Source organism: Bos grunniens, chromosome 17, assembly GCF_055505025.1.
Source record: "Bos grunniens cultivar Pamir isolate PY7600 chromosome 17, Bosgru_T2T1.0, whole genome shotgun sequence".
Classification (NCBI taxonomy): Eukaryota; Metazoa; Chordata; class Mammalia; order Artiodactyla; family Bovidae; genus Bos; species Bos grunniens.
The window spans coordinates 69311025-69331616 of record NC_141181.1 but is presented as its reverse complement, the minus strand read 5'-3'; the positions used below and the strand labels follow the sequence as shown (position 1 = coordinate 69331616).

Sequence of the window (20592 nt, the reverse complement as noted above, 5' to 3'; positions counted from 1 at the left end):
TAGAACCACTGCTCAAGAATGGGTTTAGAATTCCCATTCCCAGCATGAAACTGAGCTACAAACAAACATATACTGAGTAGCCATCATTTAAAAAAATCTGTTATTTCAAGTTCCTTGAGAACAAAGAATGAGTTTAAATTCTTTGTATTCTCTAAAGCAGTGACTTCATCAACTTTGAATCCGACCATCACAACCTACAGTAAGAATGTTTTACACCACAATTCAACACAATGTATTTTTTAAGAGTTTCATAAAACAATACTGACCCTTGCTATGTGTGCGACTCATTGATGTTTTTTATCCTAAGTGTTTCATTTCATACTTCATTTCTTAAAACTTCGATTTCATGACCCACTGGTGGATCACAACCTGCAGTTTGAAAACCATTGCTTGAAAAAAAACTGAGCAGCATACTTTACATACACAGAGTAATTCAACTGGCTTTTGCTAAACTGTGAGAAGTTCACTTGTGCTCATCCTGCCAGAAAAGTGCAAGCCAAGCACAAATATTGCTGGGTTTTCCTTAAGAACTCCCTCCCCTCTTAGAATTCTCCTATCTCCACCAATTCAACATCAGATATGCTGTAATACCCCAGTTTATTTGTTGCTTTTTATTTCCATTTCGACCCTTCCTATGGGCCTTCCCCATCCCCAAATGAGGTCTGTACCTCTTTAACGTTTTGTATTTCTTATACTACATACAGTCCAGCAATTATTTTAATAATAAAAACTTTTCTTTAAAGCAGTAAGTTCCTCTACCATAAATACAGTTATCAACCAGCAGTCTACAAAAATTTCCCCCCAAAAGTCTAGCTCCCGGGGTGATTCTGAGTACTCACTCACACCTACAGTCATATGTAACCTAAAGGCCTGGGGCAGAAGGGCCAGGCCCGTACCGAGGACGTGAGGAAGATCAGTACCAGAGTCAGAGAAGGTGAGAAACAGCCTCCAGATTTTCAAATATGGAGAGAAGAACCCTTTTCTGTGAACTAAGGGCCCAGTTCAGTTGTCTAGATGTACAATTACTGGACTGCGATCAAACTCGGAAAGCAGACTGCTGACAAGGGCTTTTACTTCATCTAAACAGGCAGCTGCACAACAGTATATGGCCCAGAGTCATGCTGTTCATGGTTAATCAAAAGGTGCTTATCAGGCAATTCACAGAGAAGAGGTCAGAGAGGCGGGTCTGATGCTACTAAACTAGCAACTCAATTGCCCAGTCATCTGTCAGACTCCAGATTAAAGCTCACATACAGAACTACCGCCAAGAAGACAGCTAAAACGAGAAGGATGTTGAGCATACAGCTTGAGTCCATTCTTATTTAGACTTTGAAATGGGGCTAACAGCAGAGTCAGGAGTTTTGCAATGAACTCCAACAGCATTATGGAGACTTCCTCCAAAACAGATTAAGACTTAGAGCAATGTGGCCACAGGATGGCTGGCTAACTATGACAGGTTCAACAGTCAGAAACTAAGATTCACACGAATACAAGGTAATGATATAATTTTCCCATTTCCCTCCTCTCTGACATATTCTACTCTTAATAGGCTAGGCAGAGAAGAGTCCATAAAAGGTTTTAATAACTTCTGAAAGACTCAACTTTTACCCTTCAGAATCTATGCCTGTAATCTCATGTGCTGGGGCAGGTTAAAAAATAGCATGACTTTGAAACATCTCAGGCGCCGTCTCACCTAAAGATGACTTAAAAGAATGTGGTTGTCTGGTCTGCTCCTAACTGGTGAGTAATGCTGTAGCCACTACCAATACTCAACAATATTGGGTAGAGACAGAAGAACTAGGTTGACTGGCTCTAAAAATGCCACCATAGTATTTTTCGAGGGCGAGTTTTCCTCTGTACTTCACAGTGAAAATATATGAAAGGAAAAAGGCACACATATGTATTCAAACCAAGTCACTGAAGTTCAGTAAGACTGCATATGACCTGCAGCAGGTTGACTTCAGTGTGGAACATACATATTAAAAACAAAATACAACCTTTAGTCATAGAGTCAGTTCCAATCAGTTACAATGGTATCATTTTATATATTCATACTTTTCAAAATGTTTTCATAAGCATGACACTTAGGAGGCACTCAAGCATTCACTGAACTGAAACAGAGCTGATTTTCAGAATATACAGATCAGCTTGGGCAGGAAGAAGAAATATGTCCCACACTTTGAAGAACACAGGAAACTGAAGTAAAGAGAGGACACATGGCTTGCCCGGCGCCGTTTTAAAAATTAAATGGTAGAGTATAGGTTTGAATTCCGGTTTTCTAGTCCCTAAATCAGTATTTTGCCCCCCAAATGCCTCCATCCACAAACCCATGAAAAAAACAGGAAACTGTGGATGTCCTGGTGGCCAACGAATACCAAATATCTTCAAGGAAAGAAAGGTCTGGGAACTAAAATCATCTCACCTCAGGACAAAGCCATCTATAATTAATAAACAGGAATTAAGTTCTGACCTGGTACATCTTAGGAATATTCTAAGAGTTGACTCAAATCCTAAAGAAACTAAATTATCAAGGAAATAAGGAATCACCTAACGATGAGGATTTGCAGTCTGTGGTTGTGAGAGAAACAGGTTAGGAGAAATTCAAGCCTTGTTAACTAAACACTGTTAACTAAAACTGAATACTGTTAACTAAAGCCCAAAACTAGGGAATGCCTTTTGGAATTAAGAGCCTTAAACAAATCAAAGTTCTTATATAACATAATACAAGGTACACACAATAACTTAACATGATACAATGAGGTGCACCTGATAACTTCATTATCCAAGGAGACGGCAGAGATTAAACAATCTAATACTTAAGACGTACTTGGGGGCTTCCCTGGTGACTCAGTGATTAAAGAATCCACCTGCCAATGCCACAGACCCAGGTTCGATCCCTGATCTGGGAAGATGCCACATGCCATGCAACAGCTGACCCCGCAGCACCACATTTAATGAGCCTGGGCTCCGGGCCCCAGGAGCCGCAACTATCGAGTCCAGGTGCTGGAATTCTTGAAGCTCACGCTCCACAACGAGAGAAGCCACAGCAATGAGAAGCCTGCACGCTGCAACAGAGTAGCCCCCACTGGCCACTACTAGAGGAAAGACTGCACAGCAACAAGCACCCTGTACAGCCAAAAATAAATAAATATTAAAAGAAAAAAAAAAAGACTCCGCCTTGCACCCAGATTCCCTGGTCTGGGAAGATCTCATATGCCACAGAGCAACTCGGCCCGCGCACCACAACCACTGAGCCTGCGCTCTAGAGCCCGCGAGCCACACCTACTGAAGCCCACACGCCTGGAGCCCGTGCTCCACAACGAAAGAAGCCACTGCAAGGAGAAGCCGTGCCCTGAGATGAAGAGCAGTCAACTAGAGGAAGCCCATGCACAATCATGAAAACCCACCACAGCCAAAAAATAAAGTCTGAGAAATGTGCATTTAAAAAAAAGGAAAAGATGTAATGGGGACTTCTCTGGTTGTCCAGTGGTTAAGATTCCGTGCTTCTACTGCAGGAAGCACAGATTTGATCCCTGGTCAGAGCAATGAGGGAGACCTGGGTTCGATTCCTGGGTTGGGAAGATCCCCTGGAGAAGGGAAAGGCTACCCATTCCAGTACTCTGGCCTGGAAAATTCAGTCCATGGACTGTATAGTCCATGGGGTCGCAGAGTCAGACATGACTTTTTCACAGGGAATTAAGATCCCATATGCCGTGTGATGTGGCCAAATAAAAACAACTTAAAAAAAAAAAGATGTAATGGCTAAAAATTTAGCAAATATACATGTAAAATTCACAAATTAATTGGATTTAAAATAACTTTAAAAACTCAAAAAAAAAAAAAAAAACCTGAAAAGACCCATAAACAAACAAAAAAAAACCCAATGGCATATAAAGAAGGAAAAAGAAAGATGGAACAGATAAAGAAGTGAAGTGAGAGAGTGCTTAGGCACATTTTCATCACCTTCCAAGGCCACTTGTTGGTGATTTGTGGGAACCACTGTGGATTCCCCTAGCTGACCAGGCTTGTGGGAAGCTCAGATTCCTAAGACTTTCCCTGAGGCTCCCCAAGGGCAGCTGCCTGTTTTTCACCTCATATCCACAGCACATCTTACAATCAGTTCCCAATAACCAAGAACTGCTTTCAAGTTCTGGCTCTGTCGATGCCCTGCAGTTCAGTTCAACTGCTCAGTCGTGTCCAACTCTTTGCAACCCAATGGACTGCAGCATGCCAGGCCTCCCTGTCCCTCACCAACTCCTGGAGCTTACTCAGACTCTTGTCCATCGAGTCAGTGATGCCATCCAACCATCTCATGCTCTGTCGTCCCCTTCTCCTTCAGCCTTTTCAATCTTTCCAGCATCAGGGTCATCTCCAATGAGTCAGTTCTTCAAGTGAGGTGGCCGAAGTATTGGAGCTTCAGCTTGAGTCCTTCCAATGAATATGCAGAACTGATTTCTTTTAGGATTGACTGGTTTGATCTCCTTGCAGTCCAAAGGAATCTCAAGATTCTCCCAACACCACAGTTCAAAAGCATCAATTCTGCAGTGCTCAGCTTTCTTCATGGTCCAACTCTCACGTCCGTACACATGACTAGTGGAAAGACCATAACTTTGGCTATACGGACCTTTGTCAGTAAAGTAATGTCTCTGGCTTTTTAATATGCTGTTGAGGTTGGTCATAGCTTTTCTTCCAAGGAGCAAGCATCTTTTAATTTCATGGCTGCAGTCACCATCTGCAGTGATTCTGGAGCCCCAAAAAATAAAGTCTGTCATTGTTTCCCCATCTATTTGCCATGAAGTGATGGGACTGGATGCCATGATCTTCGTTTTTTGAATGTTGAACCAGCTTTTTCACTCTCCTCTTTTACTTTTATCAAGAGGCTCTCTAGTTCTTCTTCGCTTTCTGCCATAAGGGTGGTGTCATTTGCATATCTAAGGTTATGATGTTTCTCCTTGTAATCTTGATTCCAGCTTGTGCTTCATCCAGCCCCATGTTTTGCATGATGTACTCTGCATATAAGTTAAATAAGCAGCGTGACAGTATACAGCCTTGACGTACTCCTTTCCCAATTTTGAACCAGTCCATTGTTCTATGTCTGGTTCTAACTGTTGCTTCTTGACCTGCATACAGATTTCTCAGGCAGGTATGGTGGTCTGGTATTCCCATCTCTTGAAGAATTTTCCACTGTTTGCTGTGATCCACACAGTCAAAGGCTTTATCGTAGTCAATGAAGATGTTTTTCTGGAATTCTCTTGCTTTTTCTATGATCAAACAGATGTTGGCAATTTGATCTCTGGTTCCTCTGCCTTTTCTAAATCTAGCTTAAACATCTGGAAGTTCTTGGTTCATGTACTGTTGAAGCCTAGCATGGAGAATTTTGAGCATTACTTTGCTAGCATGTGAGATGAGTACAATTATGTGGTAGTCTGAATATTCTTTGGCATTGCCTTTCTTTACAATTAGACTGAAAACTGACCTTTTCCAGTCCTGTGGCCACTGCTGAGTTTTCCCAATTTGCTCGAATATTGAGTGCAGCACCTTCACAGCATCATCTTTGAGGATTTGAAATAGCTCAGCTGGAATTCCATCACCTCCACTAGGCTTTGTTTGTAGTGATGCTTCTTAAGGGTCACTTGATCTCGCACGCCAGGATGTCTGGCTCTAAGTGCCTGATCACACCATCGTGGTTATCTGGGTCATGAAGATCTTTTTTGTGTAGTTCTTCTGTATATTCTTGCCACCTCTTCTTAATATCCTCTGCTTCTGTTAGGTCCATACTGTTTCTGTCCTTTATTGTGCCCATCTTTGCATGAAATGTTTCCTTGGTATCTCTAATTTTCTTGAAGAGATCTCTAGTCTTTCCCATTCTATTGTTTTCCCCTATTTCTTTGCACTGATCACTTAAGAAGGCTTCCTTATCTTTCTCCTTGCTATTCTTTGGAACCCTGCATTCAGATGCTTATATCTTTCCCTTTCTTCTTTGCCTTTTGCTTCTCATCTTTTCTCAGCTATTTGTAAGGCCTCCTCAGACAACCATTTTTCCTGTTTGCATTTCTGTTTCTTGGGGATGGTTTTGATCATGGCCTCCTATACAATGTCAGGAACCTCCATCCATAGTTCTTCAGGCATTCTGTCTATCACATTTAATCCCTGAATCTATTAGTCACTTCCACTGTATAACCGTAAGGAATGTGATTTAGGTCATACCTGAATGGTCTAGTGGATTTCTCTACTTTATTCAATTTAAGTCTGAATTTTACAATAAGGAGTTCATGATCTGAGCCACAGTAGGCTCCTGGTCTTGTTTTTGCTGACTGTATAGAGCTTCTCCATCTTTGGCTACAAAGAATAAAATCAATCTGATTTCGGTGTTGACCATCTGGTGATGTCCATGTGTTGTTAGAAGAGGGTGTTTGCTATGACCAGTGCATTCTCTTGGCAAAACTCTGTTAGCCTTTTACCTGCTTCATTTTGTACCTCAAGGCCAAACTTGCCTGTTACTCCAGGTAGCTCCTGACTTCCTACTTTTGCATTTCAGTTCCCTATGATGAAAAGGACATCTCTTTTTGGTGTTAGTTGTAGAAGGTCTTTTAGGTCTTCATAGAACCATTCACCTTCAGCTTCTTTGGCATTAGTGGTTGGGGCACAGACTTGGATTACTGTGATATTCAATGGTTTGCCTTGGCAACAGACAGAGATCATTCTGTCATTTTGAGATTGCACCCAAGTACTGCATTTCAGACTCTTTTTGTTGACTATGAGGATTGCTCCATTTCTCCTAAGGGATTCTTGCCCACAGTAGTACATATAATGGTCATCTGAATTGAATCCACCCATTTCAGTCCATTTTAGTTCACTGACCCCTGAATGTCGATGTTCACTACTGCCATCTCCTGTTTGACCACTTCCAATTTATCTTGATTCATGGACCTGACATTCCAGGTTCCTGTGTAATACAGTTCTTCATAGCATCAGACTTTACTTCCATCACCAGCCACATCCACAATTGGGCGTTATTTTCACTTTGGCTCAGCCTCTTCATTCCTTCTGGAACTATTTCTCCACTCTTCTCCAGTAGCATATCAGGCACCTACCAACCCAGTGAGTTCATCTTTCAGTATCACATCTTTTTACCTTTTCATACTGTTCATAGGGTTCTCAAGGCAAGAATACCAAAGTGGTTTGCCATTCCCTTCTCCAGTAGACCACGTTTTGTCAGAACTCTCCAACGTGACCCATTCGTCTTGGGTGGCCCTACAAGGCGCGGCTCATAGTTTCATTGAGTGGGACTGTGCAATAGGCTTTGCCTCTGGTCTTCATTTCTTTGGCTCCCAAAACAGAAACACCAGGCTACTCTGACCGTTTGACAAGGTCATGAGGGTCAAACAAAAGTATATCGTAAAGAATCTTTAAAAATATATATGTTTGCTATGATTTAATTAAACATATGAACCAAAAGCTTTGACCAGTAAATGAGACAGGAAACAAAAGGAGACAGGCTTAGTTAGATTAGCCTCCCATGTTTAACACAACCCAGAGCAGGAGTGTTAAGATCAAAGGTTCAGGATTGAAAATTGAGGTTTAAAGGAAAAAAAATCTCTAAAGTAAACTGTATTAGAAGGAAACTCACATCGTTTCACAGCCTAGCAATTCAAGTCATTGTTTTCAAGCTGAACATATCTTTTAAGACTCAGTGCTAGATCAGCAAACTTCTATTTATGGCAACACACAATTTCTAGAAAATTACACACAGAGAAACGACATAAACTTGGTCAGAGCCATTTCTGAGAGAGAAACATGGTGAATATGACAGAAATTTCATAAGGAGTCAGGAAGTCTGGAACCCAGACTCCTAGATTACCTACAAAAGGTAATCTAGGTCTTGAAAATTCAAAGACAGCAAAAGGTCACTTTGTAATCCATTATTCTGTGGCCTAACCTCACACCTCTACCTTCATTAATGCTACTTGCTCTAAAATTCTTTTCCCCATTCTATTATCAATAACAGTTTTCCAATCTTCAAAGCCTACTCAAATGCCACTTCTAACGTGAAGTCTTCACAAACACTCATGGCTCTTTTCCAGTGGGTTTCCATAACACCCATACCCTCAGTATTTTTAGTCAGGCTCAGTAAATTGGGATGTCAATTCTTCCCCGTGAAAAGTAGAAAACATCTTATAATGAGCTTAGAAGAGCGATGAGCACAAGCTAGGTGCACCGTGAAAAGTACACTGCTTAATAAATAGGTCAATTTTAGGAGTCTCATTTCATGTAAGGGTGTCTCAAGCAGTAATTCAGTAAAGCCACCATCTGCACATTTAGAAAGGCCTACCTGGCCTGCACAGGTCTCCGTGTTGCTCTTTTTCACTGGCGTAGACCTCCATGCACCAAGCATGGTATGCAAATGAGAAGAGGTCTTCTATTTTAGCAGGTGGTCGTATTGCATTGTTCAGTCTCTTAAGCCACTCTTGACACTGCTCAAAGGTTGAGAACTGACACCTTTGTAAAGCCAAACAAGTACAAATGTAATCAGAAGACAGCTGACAATGAAACCTAAGGGAAGCCACCATTTCAAGAGTGCCTACTCACAGTGAAATGATAATTACAGTTAAAAGCATTAGTCTAGATAGAGGTGGTCTAATGTTTATGATTTATAATTTGAAAAAACACATCGAACAAATTTTAGTCAATGATGCAAAATGTCAAGAAGAATAAAGCTAGACATGTGGACCAATAAAATCTTTTTTTTTAAGACTAAAGTTTTTAAGACTAATAAAATCTCTTCTGAGACTGACAAGTGAAAATTATTAAAGTAAAATAGGAGTCCCTCTTCCAGGAATGGGGTTTCATTCCACATCTCCTACCAAAGCTTTATGGTTGTCCCTCTCAAGAAATATGTTCAGTTTTTGTTTTGTTATGACATATCACGCCAAACTCAGAAACAGTTCACAGTACTACTTTTAGCCAATTAGGGAATAATTTCAAAATTAATCTACTTAGCAATTAAAATAACTCAGCAACTTTAGATTGAAAATAAGATACATTACACTGAAACTCTCAGCTGTGACCATGTAGAGACCAAACAATTCTATTATCAAGTGCAATTTTCAGTGCATATATATAACTAGGAGATTAAAATAATTTGAAATAATTAAAAGTGTAAAAAAAAATACTTAATCTTTTCAAATGCAGTATTTAAAATTGAGTAATTAATATACAAGCTTTTTAAACTGTAAGTTATAACCAGTATCTATCAAAAGCAAGCCAAATCTCAATGGCTAAAAAGCAACTTAAATATTTACCTTAAAACCAAGGAGGAATCAACTATACTCCAATAAAAATTTGAAAAAAACAAACAAGGAGGTCACTTAAACCTCTCTCTTACCCCAACTAGTGTGACTTATCAACACGCCCACACACGATGTTTACTGGCACTCTAGGTCATACAAATAGAACAAAAGCTCAGGGAGCTAAAAACTGGGAGAGCTACTAAATTTAAAATGCATTTCAGTCATCCCTTTCCAACCCTTATAATGAAGATTAGATCAGATAAAGCCAACACTAAAGAAATTTGATGAGCAGCAGGACATCTGTAGAGTCTTAAAGTGCCTCCCAGACGGCTATCAGTTGCAATGGAGAAAATACAGGAATTACACAGAAAGTGGGTGATTCCTTGAAAGAATGATCAAAACTAACATCACTAGTAAGGAACAGGTGGGCACTGTTTGCCTCCAGCTGTAATACAATATCCTGAAGAGGACACAACCTCACGTTACAGTATTCCAGCTGAAAATGTACAACCTCAATTTATTCCTGAGGAAATACTGGACACAAAATAAGCATTCTATTATAATAAAAGATTGTTTTCTTCAAAGTGCTAATGCCAAAAAGATAAAGAAAGGTGATGGAAAACATTCCAGATTAAAGAAAGGTATAGAATCATGGCAACTAAATATAGTACGTGACCTTGACTGAATCTTGTTCTGAATGAGGTAGGGGCAATGCTATGAAGGGCATTATCTGGCCAACTGACAGAATTAGAACATGTGTAGCAGACTGGATAAAAGTATCACGAGTGTAAAACTGTGAAGCTGATAATGATACTGTGGTTATGTAAGAAAATACCCCTATTCTTAAGAAAGCACACTAAAGTATTTTGGGGCAAAGGGCCATGATTACATAACTTACTTTCAAATTGTTCAGAACAAGAATTTCTCACACACACAAAAAATAACACAAATGGGGTAAAATGTTAACAGTACTAGTGCTCTTTACGATTTTTATGTTTGTACTTATTTTGCAAATTTACAGTTATATCCAAATAAAAAAGAAAACTCATCTTTCCAGTAGCAAAGCAGCCTGAAGATAAAATATTTCAGGGACTAACTACTCAGAAAATGTTTGTAACTAGGCTGACCCTCAAAAGCAGTTTTTGTTATCAAATCATGAATCCACCCTTTAAAAAGTATTTTCCACACTAAACAACAGCATAAACACGTCACATACCTGATAACTTTGCAGTCTTTGCAAGTCAAATGAAGCTGAAATATATCTCGGCATTCAACACTTTCTATAAGCTGCAATGGAATCTGCAATTAAAAAAAGATGAAGTTCCCTTAGTCAAAAAGGCATTGCCCCTGCGGTTCTGCAATGTGTCCAAGAGTGATCAGCGAGCTCTACAGGAGAAAGCAGCACAGAACTGCACATTCATCTGAACCAACAGCACTCAAGTGATTTACTCAGTGACTTAGGCTTCCCTTCCTCAGTCTCTCAACAATGCCCTCAAGTCACTTCACAGCACAAGGACAACAAACAAAGAGGCACCACATCTAGAAGAACAAGGAAATACAGAAATGTGTCATCTCTCCGGCAACAAACTTACAGTCTCCTTTTCTCAAAGTACTACTTTACGATGCTAGAGCTAGCTGTGATGTGTGGTAACACAGAAGCTGAAGGGAATCAGAACAGTTAATCCTGTCCTGTTGACAAAAAAGAGCTGCAGATCAAGATTCTAGTGGGACTATACTTGTCGCCTATCCCAAATGACAAGGTGGGCCTGGGCCTTTGTGTCAGCAAAGCAGCAACATGAAAAAGACTGGAGGTCTGAACTGCCTGCGGTAGCACAGAAAACCCAAGACAGCAGACGGAGCTGCTGGTCAGGCGCTCTGCTCAGCAGAAGAGGAGGGACAGCTCTCACAGTGGCCTAATCGGGTAGGTTTAATGTGTTTCAAAAGACAAGCTGAGGAGCCCTGTTTGCCAAGTAGGGCTCAAGGTATGAGTAAGCTGGGATGGTTCTCTCCCTGCCAATCTGGTCATCGGATACTGAAACAAGATCAGTATGACAGTGGACGGGGATCAGAGAAGGGAGGCAGATAGGAGGGAAAGCATCTGAAGAGGGTGATAAATCCTCAAGCTGTCGTTAGAATCTTCCTTCTGTCCCTCAACTTTTCCTGACTCAACCCTTGACCTCAAAAACTTCCAATTTCCAAAACTTCTAAAGAGAACCTGGTAAAAATTGTAGTGGATACTCTTACTCATTGAAAAAGGATCTTTTTACGCTGTATCAAGCCCAATCAAAATATGGCTCTGGGAGCTGCAAGGAGCATTCTGGCAATTCGTGTTTTGCATGAGAAAGAGGAGGCACTCTCCTCCAGCACAGACAGAAACAAGAGCACACTGCCTGACAGGGCGGCCTGCTGCGAGCTGAGCCCGCTTCATAAGCAGGCTTCCGGCAAACCCTGCCCCACCATGTGGTCACCAGAGCCGGCTGGGAACTCTCAGAACAAGGATGTGGAGATCGAAAAGAAGCCCGTATGATGGACATGTCGGACAAACAAAAAGAAACTGGGGCAGGGATTCAAAAAGAGAAGAAAACAAAATAGTGTTACTCAGGTAATGGCTGAGAGTTCTACCTCAGAATAGAGCCTTCTAGATTTATCTACAAAATTCCCTTATAATAGGACCAGAAGTAAGAGAAAGACACAGAATTTCTGCCTGTGTTCAGAGAAAGAAAAAGGATCTTTGGCCCTCTGTTTTTAAGTCCTTTACCCCAAGGTGCTGTGAGAAACTGGAGCTGAAGCAGTTAAAAATTCTTTTAAGACCTGTACATCTAAGAAGGAAAAACAACCACCTATCAGTAGGGATAAACTGTGAAGGGGAATAGGAGATTAAGAGATCAGACGGGGACACTGATTTTTCCTCAGGCCAGTCCTCTGCATATCCTGTAGCACTCATGTTAGGTTTTTTGTTTTTAAACCTGCAGTCCCCATTCTCCCCCAATACTCCCCCAAAACAAAGAGAAAAAGAGGTGCCAGACTGGCAATTCAGAGGCCTGAGTTCTAATTTCAATTTTCTAAAACTTTATCAACCAAAATTCTGCCTTCTTATCGACTTCCTTGGACAATCCTCTAACCTTCCCGCATGCCACCACACCAGCCTGTGCTTTCTGGTGGTCCCAGCTTGGGAAGGTCCAGGCACAGGGAATGGGAAGAGCCTGGGGTGGAGTGAGAGTGAGTTTTACAAATCCACAGGCTCTCACAGCAATCACTTGCTCCATGTCCCCTCCAACACCCTACCTTATAGCCAGAAAACCTGAAAACCAACTAACATTATTACCAGATGCTGGCCTGTGCTATTTTGCTACAAAGAATAAATTTTTATATCCCTACTATTTGGACTAGATCTAGCCCAAGAGCCTAGCTAGGTTCAGACTTCTAAAATACAAAGATGCAACCCTTCAGAGCATGCAAAACATTTGCTACCTACATGCTTCCAATATATAATTTTTCACATATTTTAATACTGCAAACTTAAGAAAGAAGGATAAAAACACTGGTTGCTAGTATACAGATCCTACCAAATCACAAGAAACAACCATGTGTATTCAAGTCACAGATACAGAATACAGATTTTAATAATCATGCAGATTATCACATGCAAGGAACTTTAATATGCAGCAAGAACAAGGACATAAAAGAGAAACACTTGATTTTGTATCAAATGAACAGCTCTCTTTTTTCTTCCCCTTTCATCTCAATGATACTCTTCAATGCACCCACGCCAACCTCGAGATTGCCTTCCTTTGAAAAAGGTGGAGCTAGCTGGCTTTTCCTCTTCATACAGCCAACCAAAATATAAAATAAGCTTCTCTACTTCTTTAAAGGCAAGTCCATGGATTCAGGTTTCTCAACTTTCATCACATATGAGGAGGATCCTTACCATTTCTGTCACTAGACATACCCCAAAGCAAAGAAATACAGGTTCCTGAGGCAGACCATTTGATAGCTCAGGAAGGTTAAGACACTCCAGCAAAGCTAGTGGCAGAGCCAGGACCAGAATCCATGACTGCCCTCCAGCTCAGGGCCCTTCCAACATACATGGCGCTCCGTTCTTGAAGCTCTAGGATGCCACTCCCTTCTGTGTGAGCCCTACCTTAGTTCTTCTTTCACTATTAAGCAGCCTCTTCACCAGGGATCTTAAGAGGAAAACAGAATGTAAACCAACCAAGATTCTACAGAGGCAATTCTAAGAAATTTGAAGTCACAATCATATCCTCCCTAACCCAATGACTCAGTGCTTTGCAACTCATCCTTGTTTTGCTCCTTTCTTCTCTGCCTTCTACTTGCCAGGCAATTCTCTCTCCCATTACAGTGCTTTTCTTCTTATAAAACCTACCAAACTCATGCTTAAAATACATCAAACACACTCCAGTGCTGTTAAACAATTCCTCTAAAGGTCAAAAGTTACATTACATACACCAAAACTCACGAGAGCATCAATCCAAAAGAGCAGGACAGCGGCAGTTGAAAAACATAATAGACATGCATAAGAGAGTCGCAGTACTCGTTCCAGAGGGAATTTTGTTATTTCCTACTGTATTTACCATAATTCATTCTGGGTCTGTATGTGTGTGAATTACTAAGTACCAGAATTTAAAAGTGGGATAATGTATACTTTTTAATAACAAATGCCCTTTTTATAGACTGAATGGGGAAGATTAACCTTGCATACACATGGCAAGTAAAAATGGCAGTAACAGAGTAAAAATAATTTAATGAGTCTTAACCTAAAATCTATATAACACATCGTGGATTATCTGGGTTCTAACGATTTAAAAACCAGTCAGAAGAAAATGGTCACAGGTTAAAGACTCAAATTCTTTATTGCTCACTTCTGGTATTTACAACGTACTCTTCCAACACGGGTTTTCAGAAGCCTCCTCTGATTTATGAATGCTAAGACCAAAGGGCATTGTTAACAATAACCTACTTCTGATGCTTGGAGAGTAACCAAGATTTTCAATGTACAACAATTAGGCAATGTAAAAAATGTGGGAAATGCTAAGGAAGGTGTTTCCAGGTACACTTCCAGCTTATTCCCAAGAAGCATTAACAGACCAGTCTAGAAATGAGAGCTTTAATGTCCTTTTAAATACTAATGTTGTCTTTACTTCTGGTTGAAATTCAGTTGACATTTTTTGAAAGTCACAATTCCATCTGCTCATGGGACTATAGGGCTTTACCGCACTCCACAAATTGTCCTCATGTACAAAACCAGTAGAACTGTCTCTGATAGGAGGAAAGGGACTCATGCAGAGAGGACACACTTGCTGATTTGCAAGGGGAGCATCTGACACGCAAACCAGTTTGTTTCAAGCACAGGTGCAACAACCGCCTACAATTCTCATGCTACTTACTGGGATTTCAGAAGCAGCAGACTGAGAGGCGGTCTATTGAATTACACAACAAAAATCGTTTTAAAATTTCATTATCTTCACTTGAACACTTATTTGTTTGTAAATTAGCTGAGCAAAGAAATATACCTATACATATGTAAAAACACAGTTTGGGAAAAGCACGGAATAGGAGCAATTCATACCTTAAATGCTACAACTGAACTATACTAGAGGTTCTTTACCCTAGAAATTGGAAACTTGATATAATGTATGTGCATTACAATAACGATGTATTTCAATGTGCTGTGAGATTAAGAGAATATATGATATCAGACAGCTATGTCAAGCTTGATGGTGTAAGTCATTTAAGAGTTACATGTGTTCATTTGAAAACATACAAAATGATGCAAACTGCAGCATGCCACAATACATACTGACGCATCTGAGTTTTGATGGTTGATATATGTTTGATTTAGATATAGTAACTTTTACGGGAGGGGTCTCTTAATATCACAGATTTTACTGAAATACTCATCTGCCGAGGGAGGACCAGAATAGGAGGAGCCATGGTTTCCTGGAGTAACCACAGGTTTTAGGAGCCCAGCACTAACTGTGATGTCATTAACTTATTTGTACAAAGAAGTCCTAGTCTCTCCCAATCTGAATTACTTAAAATCAGTGCAACTACAAAATACTTTTGCACAACCATTTTTCGGTGCAAAGCCATTACCTTGGGCTTTTAAAAAAGTGACAAGCAGACTCTGTGCCTTAGAGGGTTATCATGCTAAATGGAAAACACTTTTCGGTGAAGAAGTGGGTCCCAAGTAAAAACAAGGGTAAGTTTTCTTAAGCACTGTATCTCAATCACAGTTGGGGGACCAACAATTGCAGTAAGCAGCCTACTCATACAGCTGTTGTCAGAGAAAAAGATGATGCAGGCTTAGAGAAAAAGATGACTTACAACAAGCTTTAAACCCGGAGAGGATTTTAAAATGCTCTAATATCTATTTCAAACCCATTATTAACTCCAATTCACTTAATATTTACTGAATACTATGGCACAAGTAAACACATTGGATTCTAAAGATACAAAGATGAACAAACAAAAAATTACAACATATCTGGTAAAAGTTGTCAAACTGTGTTCAAGACCCAGAAAAAGCCAGAAGAGAGGGTAATAAACTGTCAGGGAGGGAACTGGGACTGAGAAAGGCTTCACAGAAGAATATCATCACCTGAGCTGGGTTCTGACAGATGAAGAAAAGTTCCTTGGGTAGGAGAAGAGAGAACTCAGAGGTATAAGGTGTGTCTGAGTCCAAAGAGGGTGGTTTTACTAATACAAAGGGGAGAAGGGGAGACAGAGGGAGACAGAAAAGCTGTGAAGGACCAAGGATCACACCACTTAGGGTGACACCGTGTTAAGTGATTTCATTTTAGAAGTAATCAAGAAAGACTGAAGGCCTTTAGGTTGGTGAATGACATGCTCCAATCCATGCTTTCTCTCCAATAGATCCTTTACCCCAACAGATCTAAAAACAGTCTCTGAAATACTTGGCCGTAAACCAAAAAGCTGAGAAACAGAACTGCGTGAAAAAATGCAATGATACAAAACTACATTATCTCCACATGCAATTTAATTAAATTTCACCAATTCTAGACATTTAAACACAAAATTAAATTGGGTGATTCTACTAAATATTGCTGTCATTACTTCCACAGGAGCTAGTAGGGTCTGGTTGCTGGGATGTTATAGGAGATTCCATCCTGTCCCCTCTTATCAGGGCTACTCAATTCCAAACAGACCCTTCTGAACAGTGGTACATGGTATGAAAGCACAATATGCCTCTTGCCTTGATGAATCCAGTGTGTATTTTTAGCTGACAGACAGAAAACTAAGACAAGAGCTATGATCATAGCCCAATTCTACAGGCCAGAAGGAATTCAGGCCATAGTGACTCCTAGATGTAAACGCTTAACTGCACAGAACAGTAATCAACACTAAAACAATAAATGCCAACCACAAAGAAAATGTCAGCCATTCGAGTCTTGACAAGGAAAAATATGATGAAGGAATTGGGTAACTTTTGGATGGCTGAGTAAAACAACTTTCTAAGAATCCCAAAATGAGCTCCCAAACACACTATCTGAATGAAGGGACAGTCATGAGCTTTTATAAGATGTCATAGTACACTTCTTTGTGGTAGAACCAAAGCACAAAGAGCCACAACACTGTTCAGTGAGGAAAGAAGGCAGCGTTCATTTGGTTAGAATACATGAACTTTGGCATTTTTGTGCTGAAAGACAAGTTTACTGAAGAATATTAAGGATGGCAATAGTGCTGGAAGACCCAGTTCACTGAGGATACTCTTAGTTGAAAAGGGTAAATGCACTCAAAGTTGAGAGCTTTCCCTCTCTTCAGCAATACACAGTATATTATGCAAATAAATATTTTATTTAACATCTATCCTTATACCACTAAGACGACAAGAGAGTCACTTCATCCTGTAACAGAAGCCTGCACTGAACTCCAAGTACATCTCATCATTTGACGTTGCTGTTCAGTCGCTAAGTTGGGTCCAATTCTTTGCGATCCCATAGACTACAGCAAGCCAGGCTTTCCTGTTCTACACTATCTCCTGTGAAGTCGCTCAGTCGTGTCCTACTCTTTGCGACACCATGGATGGTAGCCTACTAGGCTCCGCAGTCCATGGGATTTTCCAGGCAAGAATACTGAAGTGGGCTGCCATTTCGTTCTCCAGGGGATCTTCCCAACCCAGGGATGGAACCCGGGTCTCCCGCACTGCAGACAGATGCTTTACCGTCTGAGCCACTACAGTAGTGTACACTATCTCCTGGAGTTTGCTCAAGTTCATGTTCACGGAGTAGGTGATACTATCTACCCATCTCGTGCTCTACCGCCCTCCTGTCCTTTTGCTTTCAATCTTTCCCAGCATCAGGGTCTTTTTCAATGAGTCAGCTCTGTGCCATCAGGTGGCAAAAGTACTTCAGCATCAGTCCTTCCAATCAATAGTCAGGGTTGACTTCCTTTAGGATGGACTGTTTTGATCTCCTTGCAGTCCAAGGGACTCTCAAGAATCTTCTCCAACACCACAATTCGAAATCATCAACTCTTCAGTGCTCAGCCTTCGTTATGGTCCTACTCTCACATCCATACGTGACTGCTGGAAAAACCATAGCTTTCACTATACAGACCTTTGTTGGAAAAGTGATGTTCCCACTTTTTAACATGCTACTTAGGTTTGTCATACATTCCCTTGCAAGGAACAAGCGTCTTTTAATTTCATGGCTGCAGTCACCATCCACATTGATTTTAGAACCCACAAAAATAAAGTCTGTCACTGTTTCCACTTTTTCCCCTTCTGTCTGCCATGAGATGATGGGACCTGATGCCATGATCTTACGTTGAGTTTTAAACCAGCTTTTCCACCTTCATCAAGAGGCTCTTCAGTTCCTCTTTGCTTTCTGCCATTAGAGTGGTATCATCTGAATTTCTGAGACTGTTAATGTTTCTCCTGGCGATCTTGACTCCAGCTTGTGATTAACCCACCTTGGCATTTCGCATGATTACTCCGCATACAAATTGAATGAACAGGGTGATAATATACAGACTTATCATAATCCTGTCCCAAGTTTGAACCTGTAAGCTGTTCCATATAGGGTTCTAACTGTTGTTTCTTAACCCATAGACAGGTTTCTCAGGAGACAGATTATGGCAGTCTGGTATTCACATCTCTAAGAATTTTCCAGTTTGTTGCGATCCACACAGTCAAAGGCTTTATAGCATAGTCAATGAAGCAGATGTTTTTCTAGAATTTCCCTTGTTTTATCTGTGTGCTTAGTTGCTCAGTCATGTCCAACTCTTTGCAACTCCATGGACTGCAGCCCGCCAGGTTCCTCTGTCCGTGGGGATTCCCCAGGCAAGAATACTGGAGTGGGTTGCCATGCCCTCTTCCAGGCGATCTTCCCAACCCAGGGATTGAACCCAGGTCTCCCACATTGCAGGCGGACTCTTTACCGACTGAGCCACCAGAGAAGCCCTGCTTTCTCTATGATTCAACAAATGTTGACAATTTGACCTCTGGTTCTCTGCCTTTTCTAAACCCAACCTGTACATCTAGAAGTTCTCGGTTCATGTACTAAAGCCTACCTTGAAGAATTTTGAGCATAACCTTACCAGTATGCGAAATGAGCACAACTGTACGACAGTTTGACCATTCTTTGGCACAGCCCTTCTTTGCGATTGGAATGAAAACTGATCTTTTCCAGTCCTGTGGCCACTGCTGAGTTTTCCAAATTTGCTGACATACTGAGTGCAGGACTTTAACTGCATCATCTTTTAGGATTTTAAACAACTCAGCTGGAATTCCATCACCTCCACTACCTTTGTTCATAGCGATGCTTCCTAAGGCCCACTTGACTTCACACTCCAGGCTGTCTGGCTGTAGGTGATATGACCACACCATTGTAGTCATCTGGGTGATTAAGAACTTTTATGTATAGTTCTTTTGTGTATTCTTGCCACATCTTCTTAATCTCTTCTGTTTCTGTTAGGTTCTTACCATTTCTGTCCTTTATCATGCCCATCTTCGCATGTTCCCTTGCTATCTCCAATCTTCCTAAAGAGATCTCGTGTCTTTCCCATTCTGTTGTTTTCCTCTACTTCTTTGTATTGTTCATTTAAGAAGGTCCTGTGTCTCCTTGCTATTCTCTGGAACTCTTCATTCAGTTGGGTAAATCTTTCCCCTTTCTCCTTTGCTTTTTGCTTCTCTTCTTTCCTCAGCTATTTGTAAAGCTTCTTCAGACAACCACTTTTCCTCCTTACATATCTTTTTCTCTGGGGTGGTTTTGGTCACTGGCTCCTGTACAATGTTATAAACCTCTGCCTATAGTATTCATCACCTCCACTGGATAACTGTAAGGGATTTGATTTAGGAGGTGGTGCTAGTGGTAAAGAACCTGCCTGCCAATGCAGGAGAAGTAAAAGATGCAGGTTCGATCCCTGGGTTGGGAAGATGCCCTGGAGAAGGAAATGGCAACCCACTCTAGTAATCATGCCTGGAGAATCCCCTCGACAGAGGAGCCTGGTGGGCTACAGACCACAGGGTTGCTCAGAGTCGGACATGACTGAAGTGACTTAATGCATACCTAAATGGCCTAGTGGTTTTCCCTACTTTCTTCAGTTTAAGACTGAATTTTGCAATAAGGAGCTCATGATTAGAGCCACAGTCAGCTCCAAGTCTTGTTTTTGTTGACCGTAGAGAGCTTCTTCATCTTCGGCTACAAACAATATAATCGATCCAGTTTTGGTACTGACCCTCTGGTTATGTCCACGTGTAGAGTCATCTCCCTGTGTTGCTGGTGAAGGATGTTTGCTATCACCACTGTACTTTTCTGACAAAACTCTGTTAGCATTTGACATTAAGGTCCAGGAAGTTCTCTCCAACTGAGGCAGTCGGTAACTACTAAATATTGAGAAATAAAAGCCTACACAGCTTCTGCACCATTACAAATCTTAATGATACAGCATTACCAACTGCAAATCATGCAGTGTTACTAAACAATGGACACCTCAGCTGACAACTACACGTTATCATTTTAAATCAAGCATAAGAGCTGCTTGCTAACGTAGTGTCCTCAGTGCTTAAATTGAGAAAAAAGCAGAGTACACAATGTTTTCATGCTAAACTCTATATCACATTGCTCTTGTGAGAAACTTAAGGTTTTTTACTTCCCTTCTCCATCTACTTTAGTGGAAAAACAGCTGACAGCACTTACATTAACAAGAGACTCCTTGAACTTGATGTGAAGTCTGTAATTAGAAAGGGCAATGATGGCATCCTCAGCACGGCCCACGTACTCTGTGCTTTCTCCATGAAGTTCAAGAAAAGGGACCTTCA

At 40.9% G+C, this 20592-nt stretch overlaps 1 protein-coding gene across 33 annotated transcripts in view; it reads right to left on the bottom strand.

The window, feature by feature from the left end:
• The window catches only part of MTMR3 (myotubularin related protein 3), a 133749-nt gene that overhangs the window by 28874 nt on the left and 84283 nt on the right, over positions 1 to 20592 (bottom strand). For 17 of the 33 annotated variants that reach the window (XR_015144755.1, XR_015144757.1, XR_015144756.1 and 14 more), the window contains 3 exons: positions 20471 to 20587; positions 10507 to 10589; positions 8333 to 8499 (listed from right to left, as the gene is read on the bottom strand). Coding sequence is in view for 22 of the 33 variants with exons in the window: in XM_086348664.1 (XP_086204790.1) it covers positions 8333 to 8499; positions 10507 to 10589; positions 20471 to 20587 (367 nt within the window). In the remaining 11 variants the exon portion in view is untranslated. Of the gene's footprint in view, positions 1 to 8332; positions 8500 to 10506; positions 10590 to 14695; positions 14729 to 20470; positions 20588 to 20592 lie in introns of all 33 variants that reach the window. The other 16 variants (XR_015144754.1, XM_086348657.1, XM_086348658.1 and 13 more) reach the window with 2 other exon arrangements.